Genomic DNA, 20,026 nt, shown 5'->3' on the forward strand with positions numbered 1-20,026 from the left:
ACCCGTTGTCAAGCAGCACTTTAAACTCTTAACCGGATGCATGAGATCAGTTAAAATTACCTCCACTAAGCTAAGTACGCCGCTAAACTAACAATTTTTTCCCTCCATACGTTGGATGAAAAGGAAAGATTTTGTACACACACGTACCGCGTACGTATCAGCGTTCTGCCGAGCCGCCGGCGCCGGAGCTAGGTTGTCCCGATCAACCGTATCCGCAGCATATGCCCTCGCCAGTTGCCATCGATGCATCGCCCTCATGATGGCCTCTCGTTGGTTACACTTGTTTACGTGGCACTTAATCCACTAGCTACGGCCGGGGGCTTAAAAGTTGAGGACGAGCCACTAAACAAAGATCGCTGCGCGCGTGCGAAGGAAATCGTGGGTTCACACGGGAGGCGAGCAGTAACTTCGTTCGTGGCCTTCATTTCTCGCTCATGGTAATAGTATACTACGTCCGAGTACCGTACGTGTGCATGCACAGCCCTCCTCTACCTCTAGTCAAAGATTGTTTTGGTTTAATTTGGCTCCGTGTAATAATAAAGTCATCAGTTTAATTTATCTTCGTCAAATTGAGGCAGCAGGATCGTTGGTGCGATACGCGCTAGAGCCAACAAATCCACCACTAACATTCTGTTCTTTTTTTCAGAAGGTACGGACGCAATCCACTACATATAACATACTATAATTTAACAAAATCATTAAGCGCGACCGAACTTAGTTTAAACACAATCGCAGCCACTCGGAACGTGTATTCATCCATTCAGACGAGAAGCAACCTGGTACCAGCAAGTTGTGCGACGAGTTGTTATTTCCTCTGGAAACGGCGACGACCGCCCGGCCGTACCGTACGTGTGCACGGCCCCCCTTTCCGGCCGCGTGGGCGCGCGCCTACTCGTCCGGGCTCGGGAGCGCAGCACACGAGTCGCCGGACACGACCGACGCCAGATCGTGGCGCGTGCGAGACGTCGCCTCGTCGCCATGCGCTCGTCATCCTCACCAGCGGCGCAGCGCGCACAGCTGCTGTGCCCGTGTACGTGCGTGGGCGCCCGGCGTTTACTCCCCTTTAGTTCTGGCCGCGTCGTCGCCGGGGCAGATGTGAAAAGCGAGCGGGGGCGCCGGATCCCCCCGCATCTTTCCGTCATCGTGGAAACGGCATCGATCGACTCTGGGTGGCGTCCGTGCATGATGCCATTGCCACGGACTGCGACTCGACGGTCTCTGCTGGGGAAAGCTACGTACGAGAAAAGGAACGGGGGAGGTATTTCCCCACGCGGAATGGCTGCGCCTTCGGATGATGATATACAAATGGATGTTGCACCCAGCACCTTGGGCAAGTTCAGTTCATGCGCCCACGCCCGGCAACAGATCGATAGGATAAATAAACCTGCAGAATCTGTGACCGGATTTTGCCTGTATATTTTTGCTTCGCCGCACATGTACAACTCATGTAGCCTTTGGTAATATGCCTTCCTTTTGGAAGCGTGTACGCCTTTTTTCTGGAGCAAGTACGAGTAGTGCCAACTCAAACTGAAAACGCCCCGTGGATATATTCAGAAGAAGCTACGAAGGAGCGCACTCAGCCGTAGACGGCAACTGACGCCAATATATATGGTTGAGAGAAACCTTGAAAAATCTAGAATTCTTGCAGCTATGCACCAAAGTGCTCGCTCTGACGCTCTGCTGAGTCATGCATGTAAGCTGGCAGATTTCGGCCTTGTTTAGTTCATCCCCAAAAATTCCAACTTTAGCACTGTGCAAAAAGAAGATTCCCTATCAGATCAAACTTGCGGTACATGTATGGAGTACTGAATGTAGACGAAATAAAAAACTAATTGCACAGTTTTGTTGTACTTTACGAGACGAATCTTTTGAGCCTAATTAGTCAATATTTGGACAATAATTCACAAATACAAACAAAATACTACAGTGTTACTACAGTATTTTGGACACCCCAAAATTAAGCAACTAAACAAGTCCTTCATGGCTGCACGTACCCTTGCCAGCACCCACCTCAATTGATTGCAACTTCACAGTAATGAGATCAGTCACAGGCTCACAGCTCGATTCACCGGCAACTTCCTCGGACCAGTTCCGTTCAGGTTCAGTATAAACGAGGCGTGTCTTTAGCGAACATGACCTTACTAAGCCATAGTTAGCCATAGTTTGTGATTTTAGGAACAACATAATCATTAGCACTAATGCTTTGACTAGCATGTATTTGTAGTTTTTTATTTCAAAAATGCAAATCAAATCATGGCAAGGTCCAAATGATGGTATTCTTGACATCCAAGTCATAGTATTCGAGTATCCAAGTCATGGTATTCGAGTATCCAAGCTATGGTATTTAAGTGACCAAGCCATGATATCTAGGATTATTCTATAGTTTTGAAGCATCCAAATGATAGAAAAAATCTAAGTGACGGTATCTTTGGTGCTTACATTGGACGAATCGGAATGAAAAATGCACCATCGGATGTTCCGATGCCCCACCCGAAAAGCGTCGGAGTATTTGGTACGCTGCGGAGAAAACCAGACAAAGTCAACCATCGGATGTTCCGATGGTCACTTTTCTAGTAGCGTTGGACGAATTCTGAGGGACAGGTTTGGAAGACAGAGAAAGCTCAATAGCATTGGATGATCTGATGGTATCCACAAAAGGAGCGTCGGACAAAGCATATTTTCTTTGATTCTTTACAGAAGGTTTTGGCCAGAAATCCTTCAGCACCGGATGATCTGACAGTACCATCGGAGAAAGCATCGGAGCAATGACGTCAGGGGATCCAACGGCTATGTGACGTGAATAGTGGCACCGGATGATCTGATGAGGGCATCGGATAAAGCGTCGGATGAATTTCTGAGGAATTTGGGCGCGGGGAGTCCAATGGCTACTTGCATCGGATGTTCCGATACGGGCCAAAAATAGACCATCAAAATATCCGATGGTATACTTTTTCACTGACCGTTGGAGCAACGGCTCTTTGAGTCCTTGGGGCTATTTATACCCCCACCAATCGCCCATTTGGAGTTGCTGGAGTGTCTAGGGAAGCATTGAAAATCAAGACTCATCAAGAACACATCCATGCCACCAAAAGTGCTTAAGTGATCCATCAAAGGCTTAGCACAAGCTTAGAAGAGTGATTAGTGCTAGGATAGGCCTAGAGAGAGTGTGTGCAAGGTGTTCCAACCTTGTGATCAGGTTCAAGAGTGAACCACCGTTGTACAAGAAGTGTGCCGGCACCTTGGAGCCTTGATGGCTTGCTGGTAAGTCTTCAACCCTCCAGCTTGGTGTGGAGTAGCGTCGACGACCTTGTGCAGGGGATATGGAAACCCCTTTCCTTCGTGGAGAAGCTCCTTAGTGAAGACGGCATCAAGGTGATCGAGGGACTTGGCGTGAGCCTTTGTGGCAAGTCAAGGAGCACCTTGGAAGAGACTTAGTAACTGGGAAGCAATACTCTTGTGTGAGTGCTTCAACAACGTGGACTAGTGGTGACTTAGTGTCTACCGATACCACGGAATAAATCTTGTGTCAAGAGTTTGCTTCCTCTCATTCCTTCCTTTACGTTTACGCATTTCATACTTACAACTTGTGTCCTTTTACTTTCCTAGACGTTTCCGCATTTCATACTTACAACTTGTGTGCTTTTACTTTTCTAGAGTAGCATCTTGATATGATTGGCTACAACTTGTGTGCTTTTACTTTTCTAGAGTAGCATCTTGATATGATTGGCTACAACTTGTGTGCTTTTACTTTTCTAGAGTAGCATCTTGATATGATTAGCTATAGGTTGCAAAACTTATTATAGGATGAGGGTTTCACACTAGATCAACCTTAAAATGCACATTTAGATAGAAATGATCTAGTTTACTTTCATGCAAAGTAGTGTGAGTCATAGCGTGAGTTATTAATTAAATTTTTAAGTTGCCTAATTCATTCACTCCACCTCTTCAAGTTACGAGCATCAATTCCTTCCGGTATCGAGCAGTCTCCTTCATTCCCGCCTGACATCCCCACTGTCCCAGTCCCAGGAATGGGCACTCGCACTCGTCCTGTGTGTGTCACACAGGTAATTCGTGCATCACGCGACGACCGACCGGGGACTGAGGCTGGAGTCTAAGCTACGGTTAGCCGGATGCGATCGCTCAATACTGGGGGGTCGCGTGACATCGACCAAAAACGACTGCGCCGATCACGTGCAGAGAATTGAGCCTGCAACGAACGCTGACGAAAAGAGCCTTCCGACTTTGGAGTCGCGGTAACTTCTGCTTGCCGAAGCGTCCTTTCCTCTAACGTCGACGAAGCCGGCTTCCTTCTCGTTGGTCAAGGCAACGTCCGTAAAAGGCACGGTAATTTCTCGAACCTTTTTAATCTCCGTTGATTTTTAACCCCGACTGTCCTCTCCGGCAGTATTTGAAGAATTGCCGGTGGAATAATTATTCACCGCCTCTGGCTTTAATTTGCTCGGCGAGGATCGGAGCTCCACGCGACCGGTTCGTCCTGACTTGGAACGCACTGGTCGACGACGTGATTCTCCCGAACTCACCGTGCTCGCTCCACCTTCGTAGCATGCGTGTCCAAAAGCTGAAGGATATGAAGAACATTGGTGGCATATCGTTGCTCATGCGGTCGGGCTCATGGCCGCTTGGATCGGGTCTCTAGCTCAGACTAGCAGCACATCGAAAACTTGTACGGGACTTCACCTAGATTGTTCAGTCGTCGTACGATGACCAGTAACCGAGCGTAGCGGCAGAACGACGGATTTTCAGTATTGGCCACTGCATTCACACGCCTTCCAGGATTTTCCATCGCAATGACATGTTTCGGATACTACTTTTTGGTAATGAAATGCTGTGGAAAACTCACCCTGCAGTTTTAACCGTAAAAAAAAATTGACATGTTAAAGTTACTCTGACAGGGTGGCAAATTCTAAAAGACCAATGAATTTAGGAGCCTGCTAAACTTTAACACCTATCACATCGGATATTTGATACTAATCAGAAGTATTAAATATAGTTTAATTATAAAAATAATTGCAGAGAGGGAGTCTAATTCGCGAGACGAATCTATTAAGCCTAATTAGTCCATGATTTGACAATGTAGTGCTACAATAACCATTTAATAATGATAGATTAATTAGCTTTAATAGATTCGTCTCGCGAATTAGACTCCATCTGTGCAATTAGTTTTGTAATTAGCTCATGTTTAATCTTTCTAATTAGCATCTGAACATCCAATATGACCCTGCTAAAGTTTAGCACCTCGTATCCAAACACCTCCTTAACGGTGAAGAGTAACATCTCCCAGGCAGACAGAGAATGTATCAGATATAGTATATACGGAGTACCCTCTTGGATTCCTATTCATGCAGAACTCAGGTTTCAAACAATCAAAAGATAGATCCGACTACCCGGCAAAAAATTCATTATCTCAAACATCCCAAACTACACCCAATACAGTTGGCATGACGAGCCAACGGACAGAGAAAAGAAAGATGTTCTAAGGATCTAAACTGAGAAGCCTGATCAGTTCATCTCTGCATCTTCCTCCAAAACATCAACTCTAATGACTACTGAAACTTCGCAAATGCAATTCGGCTACCATTCCCATCCAAAAACTGATCCGTGTACCATCCTCTACTCCTAACTTCTGATACGAAAGTGGGGAAAACCCTCTCCATCTTCTCATAGGCTTCGTTGAGCACTGCATCACGCGAACCCACGCCTGATCTCTCCATCTCCGAAGCAAATGCGGCGACCAGCCACCCCCTCAATGCATCCTCTCCACTTGCGCTTTGCTCAAGAACCATGTATGTCTTGTTGCTTTTTTGGTTGAGTAAAAACTTCTCGTTTGGGAAAGTTGCTCTCAACTGTTCGACGAGCTGTGGACTCAAAACTCTGCGAAGTGGTTGCCCAATTTTCACACTTCCAGCTTCTTCTATTAGCCGGTTAGGAAATAGAAGATCTTCTTTGTATCTCAGCTCAGCTGGACTAGAAACCTTGCCACTCTGAATTGCAGAAAAATATTAGTACTGTAATTGGATTGAATCAAGGGTGGTGTCAGTAGAGAGAATGTACTAACCTTAACAAAATCAGCCACAATCATTGCTGTTCTTTGTGGGTTGAGTGTGTTTACAGGAGTTGCTCTCATCTCTTGTACAACTCCGTAGATATGTACGGCAGAAAGCAATGGGCCTGCAATTAACTGAAAACAATGGAAAAGGTGATTAAAAGCTCAATAGGAAGTTCTTAAATATCTAAATATAATAGAAGATTCGGATAAACTTGTATCAATACAAGGTTCTTAAACACAATAGCAGATTCAGATGATATGCAAGAATTGAACGCACTGTGTGAACAAGAAACTGAATATAGTCTTGAAGAAATGCATTCAATGTAATTCTCTCCAGCCACTTCCCAACAAGTAAATTAGTCCTCTTTAAGATCAGTTATTTGGTGAACAGTAAAGGAATGCATAGTCAAGTGTTTGTATCTAGTCTGGCGGGGTATTTACACTGAGTAGAACAAAAACTTTAATAAAAAGCCTATTCTGTAGAATGGATCACATATTTACATTACGCATAGAAACTAGTAGTTACTATATGTATGTTTTCCTCTGCCCTAAAATGATAGTATGCTTTCCTTGGCTGCAGAAAAATCCAACTAAAACTATATTACTGAGATGTCCATCATGCCAACTTGCATTCATGCTAACAGCATGTATGTGGGCTATATCCAACAGGACATGTTTATCGTGCTAGCAATTTTTTTAATGCTCTGGGATAGTTGCAGAGCATGTAATAACATAGATGATGCACCGAAGCTTGGAAGACCTAATAACTTGTTTTGCGACAGTATAGGTGCCCAGGTTACATAATTAAAGCATCAGATGTAGCTCTACAATTGCCATGCTTTGTGTCATATGATTGCAATGCATATGTCGGGTGCAAATTTTCACTCTGTATATTTGCCTGACGATGCAGTGTAATGGAACAGATGTAGTGATAGGATAGCAGATGATATGTAGTCCTGTAAATATGTACCTTCCCTTGAGTAGTTGAACATACAGTAGACGCCAATCCAATTCCAGCTCCAATCCCCATGACATTGAAAAGTGTTGAGATGGCTTCCCCTTTAGCAAATAAATCACTAAGGTTGCCTTCTTTGGCAAAAGAAGAATAAATTGGAAGCCTTGTTGCTCTTGCTGCAACAACAGCCATTCCCTACAACAGCATGCAATGACTTGATTAAAATTGGAGCTCAATTTTCAGGCACAAAAAACTGGGGCAAATACATTGTCATTTTGATTTTATTGTTCTGTATGATTATTTGAGACACTGCTAAGTTGAGCAAACCATTCCTTTTACTAGTTCATAAATCATAAACTAAGTTGTGCATGCAAATATCAAGTCGAATGCTATATTTCAATATTCTGCAATCTACAGTGTGCAAGGCAAGTGAGAATGGGCACCTTCGCAAAATTTCCCAAGCCTGCTACTTCAAGGAAAAGTTGTGGGCACAATGGCGAAACGAATTCCAAGGCAGTACCAAGATCATAGAGAACATCAGCTGCCAAAAAACAGAAATAAGCATGAATAACATAATTAGGAAAACAGCAATAGAAAATAAACTTGTGAGCACAATGGTAAAATGACTTCCAAGGCAGTGTCAACATTATAGAGAACACAAACCATCAAACCACAGCAATAGACATGAATAACATAATCTGGAGAAATAGCACCATAAAAGGAAAAAGGGATAATTCCATACATGCCATTACAATTTTCAATAATTTGAAAAATGCCATTGTCAGTGACTGAGGTGGCTCCCACCTGTCAGTGACACAACCGATGGCAAATTTCCAATTCTTGAAAATTGTAATGGCATGAATCCAAGGGAAATATCAGTATGGCAATGCAAAAGAACAGAAATCTCAGAGAAGGGGTCATGATTTGTATATCTGGTGCTCACCAAGTATCCGCCAACTCTTTGGCTCGGAATCCATTCTTGCCCCCATGCTGCTACAAATGAGTTTCCCTGCGTGCTGCATTCCATCTTTCAGAATCTGAAATAGGCAGAGGAAATCAGCCAATATGCTCGACAGCAATACCTGTTTTCTAGCATCTCTGTCATCATATGCTTACCCAACTTACAGCAGTTGCTTGCGCAGGGGTAGGTCGCAAACCTGCAGCAAATAACAAAGACTGAGCCACAGCCCATTTGGGCAGTCAGTTGAAGGGCGCCAATTTCATCTATGAACGAAATGTTTATAAATAAAATAGTTCAAGAAGTTTAATAATCTGTGCTAATAGAGCAATAGAAACTCATTGAATCAACGGAGACAAGATATCAACTAGTGCTTGTGTTGCTTAAAGAGTTACTGACCTGTGTTGACAGCACGTGCAGCATTGCACTAGAAAAATGCTGGAGTGCTCGGAACTTGGTATAAGTTAAGTAACCCTCATTCACGCTGCGCAATTAATAGCAGCAACTTAGCATAATAGAATGCGACCCAGCAAAATTATCAGGAGTAGCAACAAGCCTAGAAACTTCATACCTGTATGGATAACCTGATGGGAAAAATTTGTTCAAGAAAGAATCGACAACTTTGTCATGTATAGGTCTAGAATCCTGTATAACTTTTACCTGCAGGAAAATAGCTTGCACACTTAGGTTACATAATTTTCATTCATCCAGGAAAACATTTAGATGTTATTTTGAAGGTAATAGCTTGTACACTTCTGAGGTACAGCAAGAGAAAACAAGGCCTTTAGATATGTGTGCCAGTGTGGCAACTGATTACTACCATCAAAATAAACAGCATAGTAACTCAGATGCTGTGAGTGGTATTTAGCTATCTCCATAATCTATACTGCAACTGGCATTGTTCAAGTTGCAGCTGGCATTAACCATGTAGAAGTTATAGTTTATAAGTAGGGGGCCTCGGGGGAATGGGCATCGGTACATGCAACTTAAGTCCCAGAAACACGTGCACATAGGCAAATATTTGGACAGACCATGAATATTTCAATTGTCGGCCTATCTATCACAAATTCACAACACTGCTTGCAATCTGTAAAACTCAAAAGATAAACACCAACAATAGTGAAACCTCCCCCCAAATTCCATTTTTCTAAAGTGCTAGTAGGGAACATCTAATCCGATGCTTACTGAAAGTAATGCACTCCGTTTCAGTTATCCCGATGAAGTCTGGGATACTAAGGCTTACAGAGATTCCGCCGCCGCCACTGCCGGCGGCGTCGAAGCTGCAGAGCCGCGAGACGGACTCCGAAATCTCCACCCAGAACTCCGGCCGCGGGGGCCGCTCCGGGGCAGCCGCCCCGTCGCCACCTCCACGCATCCTCTCCTGTCAAATATTTCGCGCAGAGAGGGGAAGGGGGAAAAAAGCGGTTTCAGCACCAGGAAAGCAGCACGGTGAACAGGGAGTTGGAGCAATCGCTAGAAATTGAGGCGCTTCTGCTTACGAGTATGTTCATCTAGGAGCGGAGCGCCGAACGGGAGGTCGAAGCCGCCGTAGCCTCTGTGATTCCTTGACGCCTCCACTCTACGGCTGATGCTTGATGTTGATGGCTCTTCAACCTCGCTCCGGCCGGTCGCGGTGAGCCGGTGACGGTGGGACCGAGGCGCCGCCGAGCTCGGCGGATGGGGGGATGGGGTTGAAGAATCAGAAAGACGGCGGGGTTTCTCTTCCCCGACTCACTTCGTCATCCTGCCAGTGCCGGTCCCCCGCGACTGCCTGAGTGGAGCAGCGAGCAGGCCGAGTCAGCCGGGAGTCCAGTAGGTCAAGTTGGGCCGCAGGGTAGGAGTCCATGATGCGGCCCAGTAGGGCAGCAACACTCGGTCCAAAAACCTCAGCAGACGCTGACACGCACCAGATTCGGACTTTGTGAGAGTATAGTTTCCTCGGTAAAATTTGTGAATAATAAGCTGTACGAAATAGCTCAATGTAGTGCCACGACTACGAGCGAAAGGGATTATGATCTGATGAATGTTTGGTTGGATGTGACACGTTTCAGGAGCTGAGCGTTCTCAAACCTCATTCCAGGTGTTGGGAACAGATAAATGGCTACTGAAATACCGATCATCCAGTGTGTTGAGCATTCTGGAAATGGTGATTAGTGCTTCCAAAATGATTTCGTCCACCTACAAGCAACCAAATGGAGTATATGGTTCCTGAACTCCCTGCATGCGGTGGTTATGCAGGTCATAATCTTGCCAGGATTAGGAAAAGCAACAGGTTCAGTATCTTAATGCAGTCTCAGCGGAAATGAATATATAGAACATTATCATGCAAAGGATTCTACTACAGGCTACAGCTCGTAGTAACAAATCAAGGTTGCTCCAGCTCGGATCAACCAACGACTTGTATCTCGAAGTGATCAAGCACAACGTGCGCGCAGCGGAAAATGCGTCTCAGTTGACGCCGAGAGAACCGCGCGGTCGCCGGCGGCGCCGACCAGCACGCCTCAACCTCCTCCGCCTCGTATAGCACCCAGCGCGGCCTCAAGCGCGTGGACGGCGGCGAAGAGCTCGGCCTCGACGCAGCCGTCGACGCCAGGAACGCCCGGATGGCCCAGCAGCAGCTTGGTGGCGCTCAGGTGGCCGCGCCACCTGTCTATGGCGCTCGGACTTCCTGGAGCTCGTCGATGGAGACCAGCGACAACGCCGCGCTGGAGGCGTTGCTGTGGAGATCAAGGAGGTTGGCCGCATCCAAGCAGGCCACGGCGCCGCTCAGGTGACAGGTCGCTGGACGCGTCCTCGAGCTTCGCATCAGCAAGCGTGATCAAGCTGAGCCCGCTCTTGGCGCCGCCCGCGCGCAACGCCGACGTCGACTCGAGGTGTCGCAGCGCGGCGGCCAGTAGGCACTAGGCAGTCGGCCCTGTGGACGCGCTCGCCTGCCTTGTCCAGTAGCTTATCGATCTGCCCCGTCCACGGCCACGGGTAGGCTTTCTCCATCGCTGACTCGCTGTCCTCCCTTCTCTCTCCCCGCCTTCCCGGTAGGTGTTCGACAAGATGGCTGTTGCCACGCTGATCCGTGGTATAAACAGAGGAGCGTGCTCTTCACGGTGGGTGAATTCCTGCGGCTTCCCTTGCAAGCTACCCCACCCTACAAATTCCCACCTGTCTGCTGCTTCCACAGCTCGTTCCATCACAAGTTCAGAACTCCATGCACCAGGGTAGTCGCCTACAAAGTACAACCGCAAGAAGCGAGGGAGGGAGGAGATCTCGGAGCAGTGGAGGCAGCTGGCGCGGACTACGGCGCCTGGCACCCTCCCGCGCGCGGCCACCTCGGACTGGGAGGGAAGTCCGCAAGTGTCTCAATAAATCCACTCACCCGAGGCTCCGCGGCTACGACGTCGCCGACATGCTCCGGACGAGATACGCGGGTTCGGCTAGGAGCCTAGGAGGGCAACGGGGACGAGGTGAGGTGCCGCCTGGTTCGGCTAGGAGGGGAAGGTGAGCCAGAATCCGAGACGACGTCGCCGTCGCCGGAGGGGATCAGGGGAACGGGAACAGGACGTGGCCTGTGGGAGAATGGGAAAAGATTAGGGGGCTTTTTGCTAATATTTGGAATAATCGCGATCCAAATATTTTCATAAACACCTCTGAAATGGATCGCAATTAATCGGCGCGATCCGATTTAGGATTTTTTTTAAATATTTGGATCGCGATTAATAGTCGCGATCCGTTTCAGGGGGCTTTTGCAAATATTGGGTAACGAGTGAGGGGGTTTGACGTGAAACAACCTGGAGCTCCAGACCGCCGGCCATGGCGGATCCGAGCCCGTCTCAGCCATCGACTTCCACGGTGCTACGGATGAGAGAAGATGAAGCCGTTGGTCGCACTGGAGGACGCTGCCGTAGATTCGTCGGAGAAGTGTCGGCCGGGGGCGCACGTCCCGCGGCCGGACCCTCGACGCCTCCCACCGCAAGGGGTCAAGCGCCTCGTCGCGCTCCACGACGCGGCCGGCCACGTCCTCGCTCTCTGCGCCACGCGCCTCGGCCTGCAATGGGAGAATGGGGGCGACGCCGACGCCCGGGCGCGGTGGCAGGCGTGGGAGGAGCGCCGCGCCGTCGCCGCCCGCCACGCCGCCGAAGCGCTGCGGGGCTGCGCTCTGCCCTGAGCCCCTGACGGACCTCACGGCGGCCGCGCACATCCTCCACGTGGTCTCGGGAGGCCACCTGGGTACCGGGCCAGGGTGGCGTGGGCGCCGGAGGCCGACCGGCTCGTGCGCCGCGCCAGGACGAGGTCGCCCCGGCGCGGGGCGCGGCGTGGCGGATGCGTCGTGGTGTCGTGCTCGAGTTCTTCGATGCCTGGGCCGTTCTGAGCGGCTAGGCGCGCGACGGCTCGCCGGAGCAAGCATATGCACCGCGCGCACTGCCTGACGATCATGTCGTAATGCATTTTCTGTCGATCAAACAATGTTGCTGAGATCGCTATCTGAAGAGGAACATATGATCGCGTTGATCAGTCATGTCCATCGTCTAAAAATTCAGTAGTAATTGGAGCCAAACGAACTCCAACTATTTGTTCAGTAATGTTGATTTCTTGACATTCAAATACATATTGAACCTTTCTTCAGTTAAATTATCTTTGGAACACAACCCAAACCGTTGATTCAGACCCATATTTTTACAATTTTTCATTTGGTTTTAATCAAACCGGATGAAGAGCCGAGCACCAGCAAAAGCATGATAAAGTATATGCAGGTGTATATAGAACATACATTAGTATAATGTTTTCACTGTGTGCCAACTGAACTGGGCAGTGGACAATCTGTCAGATTGGATTATGTTCAATTGAGATGTCACTAGAGTGGAACACAAACACTGATTATCATTGCTTTAAATCAATTCAGGTGTAATTTCAGCTTAAAATATAACTAAGGGGGTGTTTGTTCCTCTAGCTAAAGTTTAGTCCGTGTCACATCGAATATTCGAAGACTAATTAGGAGGACTAAATATGAGTCAATTATAAAACTAATTGCATAGATGGAGGCAAAACGGCGAGATGAATCTATTAAACCTAATTAATCCATCATTAGCAAATGTTTACTGTAGCATCACATTGTCAAATCATGGAGTAATTAGGCTTAATAGATTCATCTCGCCGTTTAGCCTGCATTTGTGTAATGGGTTTTGTAAATAGTCTATGTTTAATACTCCTAATTAGTATCTAAACATTCGATGTGACAGGTGCTAAAAATAAACAGCGGGAACCAAACGGAGCCTAAGTTGGGCAATCTTGCGATCATCATTCTCAAACATGAAATTGTGTATCTAAATCTAAAGACGAAAAAGTGGGAGTAGCTCTGCACCTATGCCTGCTGTGAACCCACTTCAAGCATACAAAGAAAATCATCATCATAAAAAAAAATTTAATACCACAACCTTTATGCTCTCCAAATGGTTAACTTTGTACAGTAATTTGCATTGTCAGAAGTTGAAGGAATTGCAAACTGTAAGCAATTTCCTTTCGACTTCATTTTGTTACTCCTGCAGCCATATGTATTTGTATGCGCCGCACCTTTGACACAATAAAAGGAAATAAAAAAGTTAGACAGTGAGAACAGGCAGCAAGGCACTACATACTTTAATATAACTCGTACAAATGTTTAGTTACAAGTCCCACTTGTTCATCATGCAAACAACACACAAGATCTTTAATTCTTTTGTTCAGAATCAATAGAATTAACACACTCTGTTCTTAACTGCTCTGTATGCCTGTCATCCAATAATAGACTGCTACAACAAAAGGCAAAACTGCTCTAGCATCATAAGCTCAACCTGGGAAAAATTATGTCTCCTTCAATATTATTTATGTTCTATAAATTATATTTTTTTTAACCAAACATTGCTATCCTCAAGTAAAAACTAATGCATTCTTAATGTTGTTTTCACTGCAGGGGAAAAAGGAACCAACAGGAACTTCAAAGAAAAAAAACGAAGTTCATACAGGTATATACCTACAACCTGCTATCCACATCTATATACTCCCTCCGTTTTTATTTAGAAGGCGCACCTGCATATCAAAATTCAAACTTTGTAAGCTTTGACGAATAATTTGACTATTAATTTTTTATTTTTTTAATGTAAACTTTATATGGTTGGATTCGTAATCAAATATACTCTACTATGATTATAACTTTATAACCATAAACAATATAATATAAGATAAATGAATGGTCAAAGTGTTGTTTGGAAGACCGTTCCAAGCAATACCATGCCTTATAAACATAGATGGAGAAAGTATTTGTGTGCACTACTGATTGCTTCGTGAATTCTTCTGCTCAATGTGTTGATTTTATATATAGTATCGACAGTGCATATATCTTTATTGAGCTCTTACATAATAAATTGATATCAAATGAAGTGCAGTATCGATATCATCTGTAGGAAGAGATGTTTAAAACATTAGGGATCAGTTAATATCTACAAACAACCATGAAGACATGATAAATTATCAACGATGAGTCACATTCAGACCAACAAACTCAAAAGATTGTTGTGTAGTGTTCCTCACTTAAAAAAACTCGACTGGTGGGAGAAAGACCGCCCCATGGTATTGCACTAAGAAGAAATCTTAGCCAATCTGGCCGAGAAAACCCCCAAACCCTGACTTCACCCTATAGGACCGCACCGTAACCTGGGCCAACCACAACCAACTGGGTTGGTGACCACTGCAACTACCCTTGGTAGGAGGGTCCAAACCAACTATAGGTGTCACAGGCTGGCGCCTGCCACTATTTTTTCGAGTTGCCAGCAGTAGCGGGCCTATGACCCGGGCTGCAACCCCGGTCAAAAAAACAATGGAAGTTTTGGAGAAGCTAGTTAAACATCAAAGAAGAAAACACCCATGAACTTCTATTAAGCTGTGATCAGTTCTGGTCCTAAAAAGTTCCTGGGTCCGCCCCTGGTTACCAGTGTAATCAGTGAGGGGATTTTTTTGGCTACCACTAGGATTTGAACCTCGGTTGGTGTCTCCAGCTTCCAAGTTTCGGTAGTGTTCCTCACTTATTAGGGCCTTGTTTAGTTGCTCTGAATTTGGTTGTCCAAAATTAATGTTCTAGCACTGTAGTACACTGTAGCGTTTCGTTTGTATTTGTGAATTATTGTCCAAATATTGACTAATTAGGCTCAAAAGATTCGTCTCGCAAAGTACAACAAAACTGTGCAATTAGTTTTTGATTTCGTCTACATTTAGTACTCCATGCATGTACCGCAAGTTTGATGTGATGAGGAATCTTCTTTTTGCATAGTGTCAAAATTGGGAGTTTGGATGGAACTTACAAGGTCCAGGTCACTCGCCGTGCTGCTGACGTTTTCTACAGTTCTACTGTGTCGCTTCCTTATCGGCTATACTTCTGAAGTTGTTATTCATTTTTTTCTTCTTCTTCAATGAACGGCGACGCTTCTGCATTTCAATAAGAAAATAAAAATAGATGAGCAAGGTATGCGCATGCGTCATGAGTCACTGCTTGCGTGTGTCTTCGTTCCATGTTGTTGGCAAATTCTATCACCTGAAGAAAAGACGGCAAATCAAATCAATCTGATTTTCAGCAGTGCTCTTCATGTCAGTTGTGTACTTGTGTGCCAGGTAGGGCCGTTAAAACCGGTTCGGTACAAAGTTACAAACCGGTCCTAGCCGCTGGAGAGATTTTAAGAGAAATTTAGCGGCAAATATTAAAATACGAGGTAAGTATGCTGAAATTTGAAATGATTCTGATCGATAGGAGGAAAACACTTGAAAAGAACATGTATCGTCTTTTGTTTTTGCCGTCAACAATAAGATGCAGACACTCGTCCAACGAAAAATAAGAGCTACCAGTATTCTGTACTTGCCACAGTATGGTGATCTGTACTATAAAAAAAATGGATGTGCTAGCGACCGAACATCCGATAATTTTTTTTATCGGACGCTCCGTCATAACATTGAAAAATAGCTATCGAAACATTAAAAATCAACACTTGCAACATGAAAACATGCACTAAAAATAGTTTTGGAACTCATGCAGGCCATCCATCTCATTATAGGATAAAAAATTCCCATGCACAGCATTTCATCATGTTTCACGCAATATTCATCAGAAGATAAATTTGCAATACCTTTACGTGCATGAAACATCTTGAATCATTTCGTGCAACATTCAAAACAGACACATTGCAACAAATAAAAATCACAAGTTGCAACATCTCGAATAGAAACAATCTTGCGATCTCGACAAAATCAAGTATTGCAACAACAAAAAAAAACATCTCTTACAGTATTGCAACAACAAAAAACATCTCTTACATAATTGGAACAGCGAAAGAAGAACAGGCCGAAAACAAAGAAAATAACTATATGCAACATCGTGAACAAGTTAGTGCAACATCCGATTGCTAGCAAGTCGGACTGTTGCAAACAGATGAAACATCAAAAGCTAACTTTTGCAACGTCCAAAAATTTCTACTGCAACACCATGACGTACCTATTGCAACATGGCCGTTGGGAAGAGAACTATCTTCATATCTACAAACAGGTTGGTCGCCGGACCCGACGACCCGTACAAGTGAGCTCCGGTTGCTAAGCCACTCACGACACTGTCGGCTTCACCGGCTGGCCGGTGGTCGGCAATCGGCGCGGTGCAAGCGCGGCAGGCAACTAGCAGCTGTTAGTTTTTGGGTGGGTGGGCGCTAGCGGCGTGTACGCACTTGCCAGTCCTGGAGGCCCTGCACATCGTGGGTGCACTTTCACTCATTGGGCTCGCCAACACATCGTGGGTGCGTACAGGCACACAGCAATGGCGGAACTTGTGGATGGAGATAGAACAACAACAACTGGAGACTGCTCCGTTGATGGATGGGTGTAGAGGAGGTTCAGCTGGCAGCTGGGTGAAAGCGGCGCCACCGCGGACGGGAACTCGCCGGAGAAGTGGATGCTGTTAGCAGATTGGAGAGCAAGGAAGAGGGAGACAAGGGGCCCTTGGCACTCGTGAAGCGAACTGGGAACAACTCATCTTGCGTATGCGGTGCAGCTCATCTCGGAGAGAGAGGAGGCGTGTGCGGTATGGAGCAGGATAGGGTCATCGGACATGAAAAGCAGCCGTTAATTAGAATGGAATAAAACCTCGGGTCCGGTGCTTTGTTATTATCAATGCCATCTGACTGCTTGCCCAGATAGCTCGTGTTGGACGTCCGGCACATAGCATTTCCGTAAAAAAAATCTATATATGTGGACTAAAGTAACTACCGACGTCGTGCCATGCAACATGGAGAAACCTTCTGCGACATATAAATTCCACATTGACTAATAATTCGACAAACCTTTCCATTCATGTGAACTTGTTCTAAGACTAATTGTATAAGGCAAATTGGGCAGGGTGTCTATTAATATAGTTAAGATGGATGATTTGCAGTGAGGTTGATACGAGTATCTGCCACTTGCAGGAGCACATATGGATCGATCATTTTCGCTGGAAGTGAGCAAAATGATTGATTTGACATGAGCAATGTGAACTGTGAAGTTCAAACAAATAATGGCCGGCCAAATAAGATATTAGCCTTTTATTTTGTGGTGCAGCCGTGCAGGAGTACTTTTCGGCTCCTACAAAGCAGCATCACAGCAACGATTGAACTTGATGACGAAGAGTGGATGAAATTGATTATTTGGTGCAGGCTTTTTAACAGGAGCTTCTTTTTTCTTGTGTACTATTTCGTGTACCATGTTGATGCAAAACAGATTTGAGGCTTCCTACAATGTCGTCTGGTTTGCTGTTGAAGCCCTCCTCAACCTGAAAGTAGGAGAATGTTACCCAACCCAACATCAACGTAACTTTTAAAACTGCATACCGTTTAAGATAGCTGCCTTTTAACATTTTTAGCTTCCTACAGCTAATATATACTCGTACCATTTTTAATATATGACACTTAGAATAAACTAATTGATTCAAAATCCAGGATAGTACGTGTAGTGTGTGCTCAGATGAGGCTAAGGACGATGGTCGTGATCCGGTTAGAAGATAAATTGATAATCATCACAACTTCTCTTTTTGCCGTGATTCAGACCATCCCACCTTGATCTAACGCCCCAAAACGACTGCAGTTGTGTGACACCCCTGCATTAATTTAGAGGATCCGTGTCCAAATAACAAATATGTATGTCTTCACAAGACATTGAATTCTTAATACCCTGATAGACCAAAAAAAGATAAACGAACTTGCCTTTGCCATGATGTTTATGATCAGAGTGCATTCGAGAAAAGGCATGACATTGGTGTCTATGATGCTGAGGTGCAGCCCCTCGACCTCGGTGAGCAACTTCACAAGCACCCCTTTAGCGTCCTTGCAGTGGATCCTCACCGTCACGTTGTCCCCGGAGATCCTCGCGTCGATCTCGGCGTTGCTGGCAGCTGGAGGGTACGACGGTAAGACGGCGTCCTCATCGTTCGGCGTGGCGATGCGCGGCTTCTTGGCGAGCACCGGGGAGAAGCTCCGGCCGTTCTTTCTGCTGCCGTCTTCGAGCACCCTGAGCTTTTCTTGGAGCTCCTTCACGTACCTCACTGCATCTCCCAGGATCGTCGCCTTGTCCGTCTGGTCAGAAATTCACCATCGTATCGTATCTGTGTCAGAGATTTGATATGGAAGAATTGAAGTGCAGGGATTCGATGAAGAGCTAGGACCTTTGTAAGGCCGGGGATGACGGTGGAGAGCTCGATTAAGCGCTGGCTGATTTTCTCCCGACGCTTTCTCTCGGAGATGGTGTGGTCACGCGCGTACGGCGCCGATGACCTTGCGGCGGCGGCATAGTTAATCGGCATGACTTCGTTGCTCAGCCGGGGGGACGCCGAGTGGCTGAAGTCCCAGCTCATTGGCTGGCTGGTGCCGCTACCAACGCTACCCGTCTGGGTTGCGGCGGTGGCACGCTTCACCGAGTCTAGCGACGGCGACAAGCCGTCGCGCTCCATGGCTGGGACTGGGACGGGTGCGTTGCCGCCACCGTCCGAGCCGCTGTTGGTGTCGCCTGCGCTCCAGCTGGTTGCGGCCCACCGGCGGGCCTCCAGCACTGGTGGTCTCCCCGGTACTGTGCAATCCGGTGATGCCGGGTGCCCGAACTGATCCAGAAGCGAGACGATGGTGACTTCGCTGCCGCTGTCGTCCGCGGCGGGAACCGGAGGGGGCTCCTGCTGCTCCTGCAGCGTGCTCAGAGCCCACTGCATGAACAGGCCGGAGTCGTCCATGATCTCCGATGTTGCTACCTGTAGAAGCGGCAACACGAAGGAGCACCGAGAAATCAGAAGCGGTTTCTGTCAAGAACTCTTGAATTTGTGACGGTGTTCCCTCACGTATCCGGCGTGAAGACATGAGAAATGGTGCTTTATAGACATATAAGAAAGGATTGGTGCAAAAAGAAACTGTAATTTGTTTGAATTTGGTCAAAGAACTGCCAGCATTTGGAAGAATGTTAGCTGAGACGACTGGCAATCCGCACGGTCCACAGTGATTCGTCCATCGTAGTAGGAAAAAACGACTTGCAAATGCAAAACAGTAGCAACAAAAAGTTTGTAGGCAGCAAGATCGATCATGGATTTGCCCATAATTACCTAGGCTGGCAGATCAAAAGGCAGAGAGAAGGAACAGATGCAAAAAGCTTGTGAACACACAGCCTAGAGAAGATGCGAAGTACATACCTCCCAGACCTTGGAGAGCTAGATGATGGTTTACTATGGACAGCAGGGACAAGTAGGAAGATCACAGTTCAGACTCAGATAAGCAGATTTTGGGTTTCATTGGCTTGTTCCCTCTTAATGGAGCATGCAACAATTTGTATATATAATACTATTCGACCTCTGTCCATCTGGATCTGGGGATGGGCTGGGCTGCCAGGCCAGGAGATAGCTATTGCACGTCACACTATATTGTTTGTAGGTGGCCAATGGTCATTACTGTTGTCCTTATAGCCCTTTGGTAATATACCCTCGAGAAAATTGGATACCTCGTTGTTCAATGGACATGCCGAATGCTGCAACATG

General features: G+C 46.3%; 2 protein-coding genes across 2 annotated transcripts; both read right to left on the reverse strand.

Annotated features, from left to right (window-relative positions):
- Positions 1–5,316: 5,316 nt before the first annotated feature.
- LOC101786914 (protein root UVB sensitive 2, chloroplastic) lies at positions 5,317–9,723 on the reverse strand. Its single transcript, XM_004976174.2, has 10 exons — positions 9,480–9,723; positions 9,224–9,361; positions 8,552–8,640; positions 8,380–8,464; positions 8,139–8,198; positions 7,966–8,059; positions 7,466–7,563; positions 7,038–7,217; positions 6,077–6,199; positions 5,317–6,002 (listed from the first exon to the last, which is right to left on the reverse strand). The coding sequence occupies exons 1-10, from the start codon at positions 9,489–9,491 to the stop codon at positions 5,565–5,567; spliced, it is 1,317 nt and encodes a 438-aa protein (XP_004976231.1). The 5' UTR covers positions 9,492–9,723; the 3' UTR covers positions 5,317–5,564.
- Positions 9,724–17,300: 7,577 nt separating this feature from the next.
- Positions 17,301–19,782, reverse strand: LOC111258020 (transcription factor bHLH18-like). The gene is made up of 4 exons (XM_022828729.1): positions 19,685–19,782; positions 18,677–19,252; positions 18,219–18,587; positions 17,301–17,788 (listed from the first exon to the last, which is right to left on the reverse strand). Exons 2-4 carry the CDS (start codon positions 19,232–19,234, stop codon positions 17,678–17,680), a joined length of 1,038 nt encoding a protein of 345 aa, XP_022684464.1. The 5' UTR covers positions 19,235–19,252; positions 19,685–19,782; the 3' UTR covers positions 17,301–17,677.
- Between the last annotated feature and the right edge of the window lie 244 nt (positions 19,783–20,026).

Source organism: Setaria italica, chromosome VII (assembly GCF_000263155.2).
Source record: "Setaria italica strain Yugu1 chromosome VII, Setaria_italica_v2.0, whole genome shotgun sequence".
Classification (NCBI taxonomy): Eukaryota; Viridiplantae; Streptophyta; class Magnoliopsida; order Poales; family Poaceae; genus Setaria; species Setaria italica.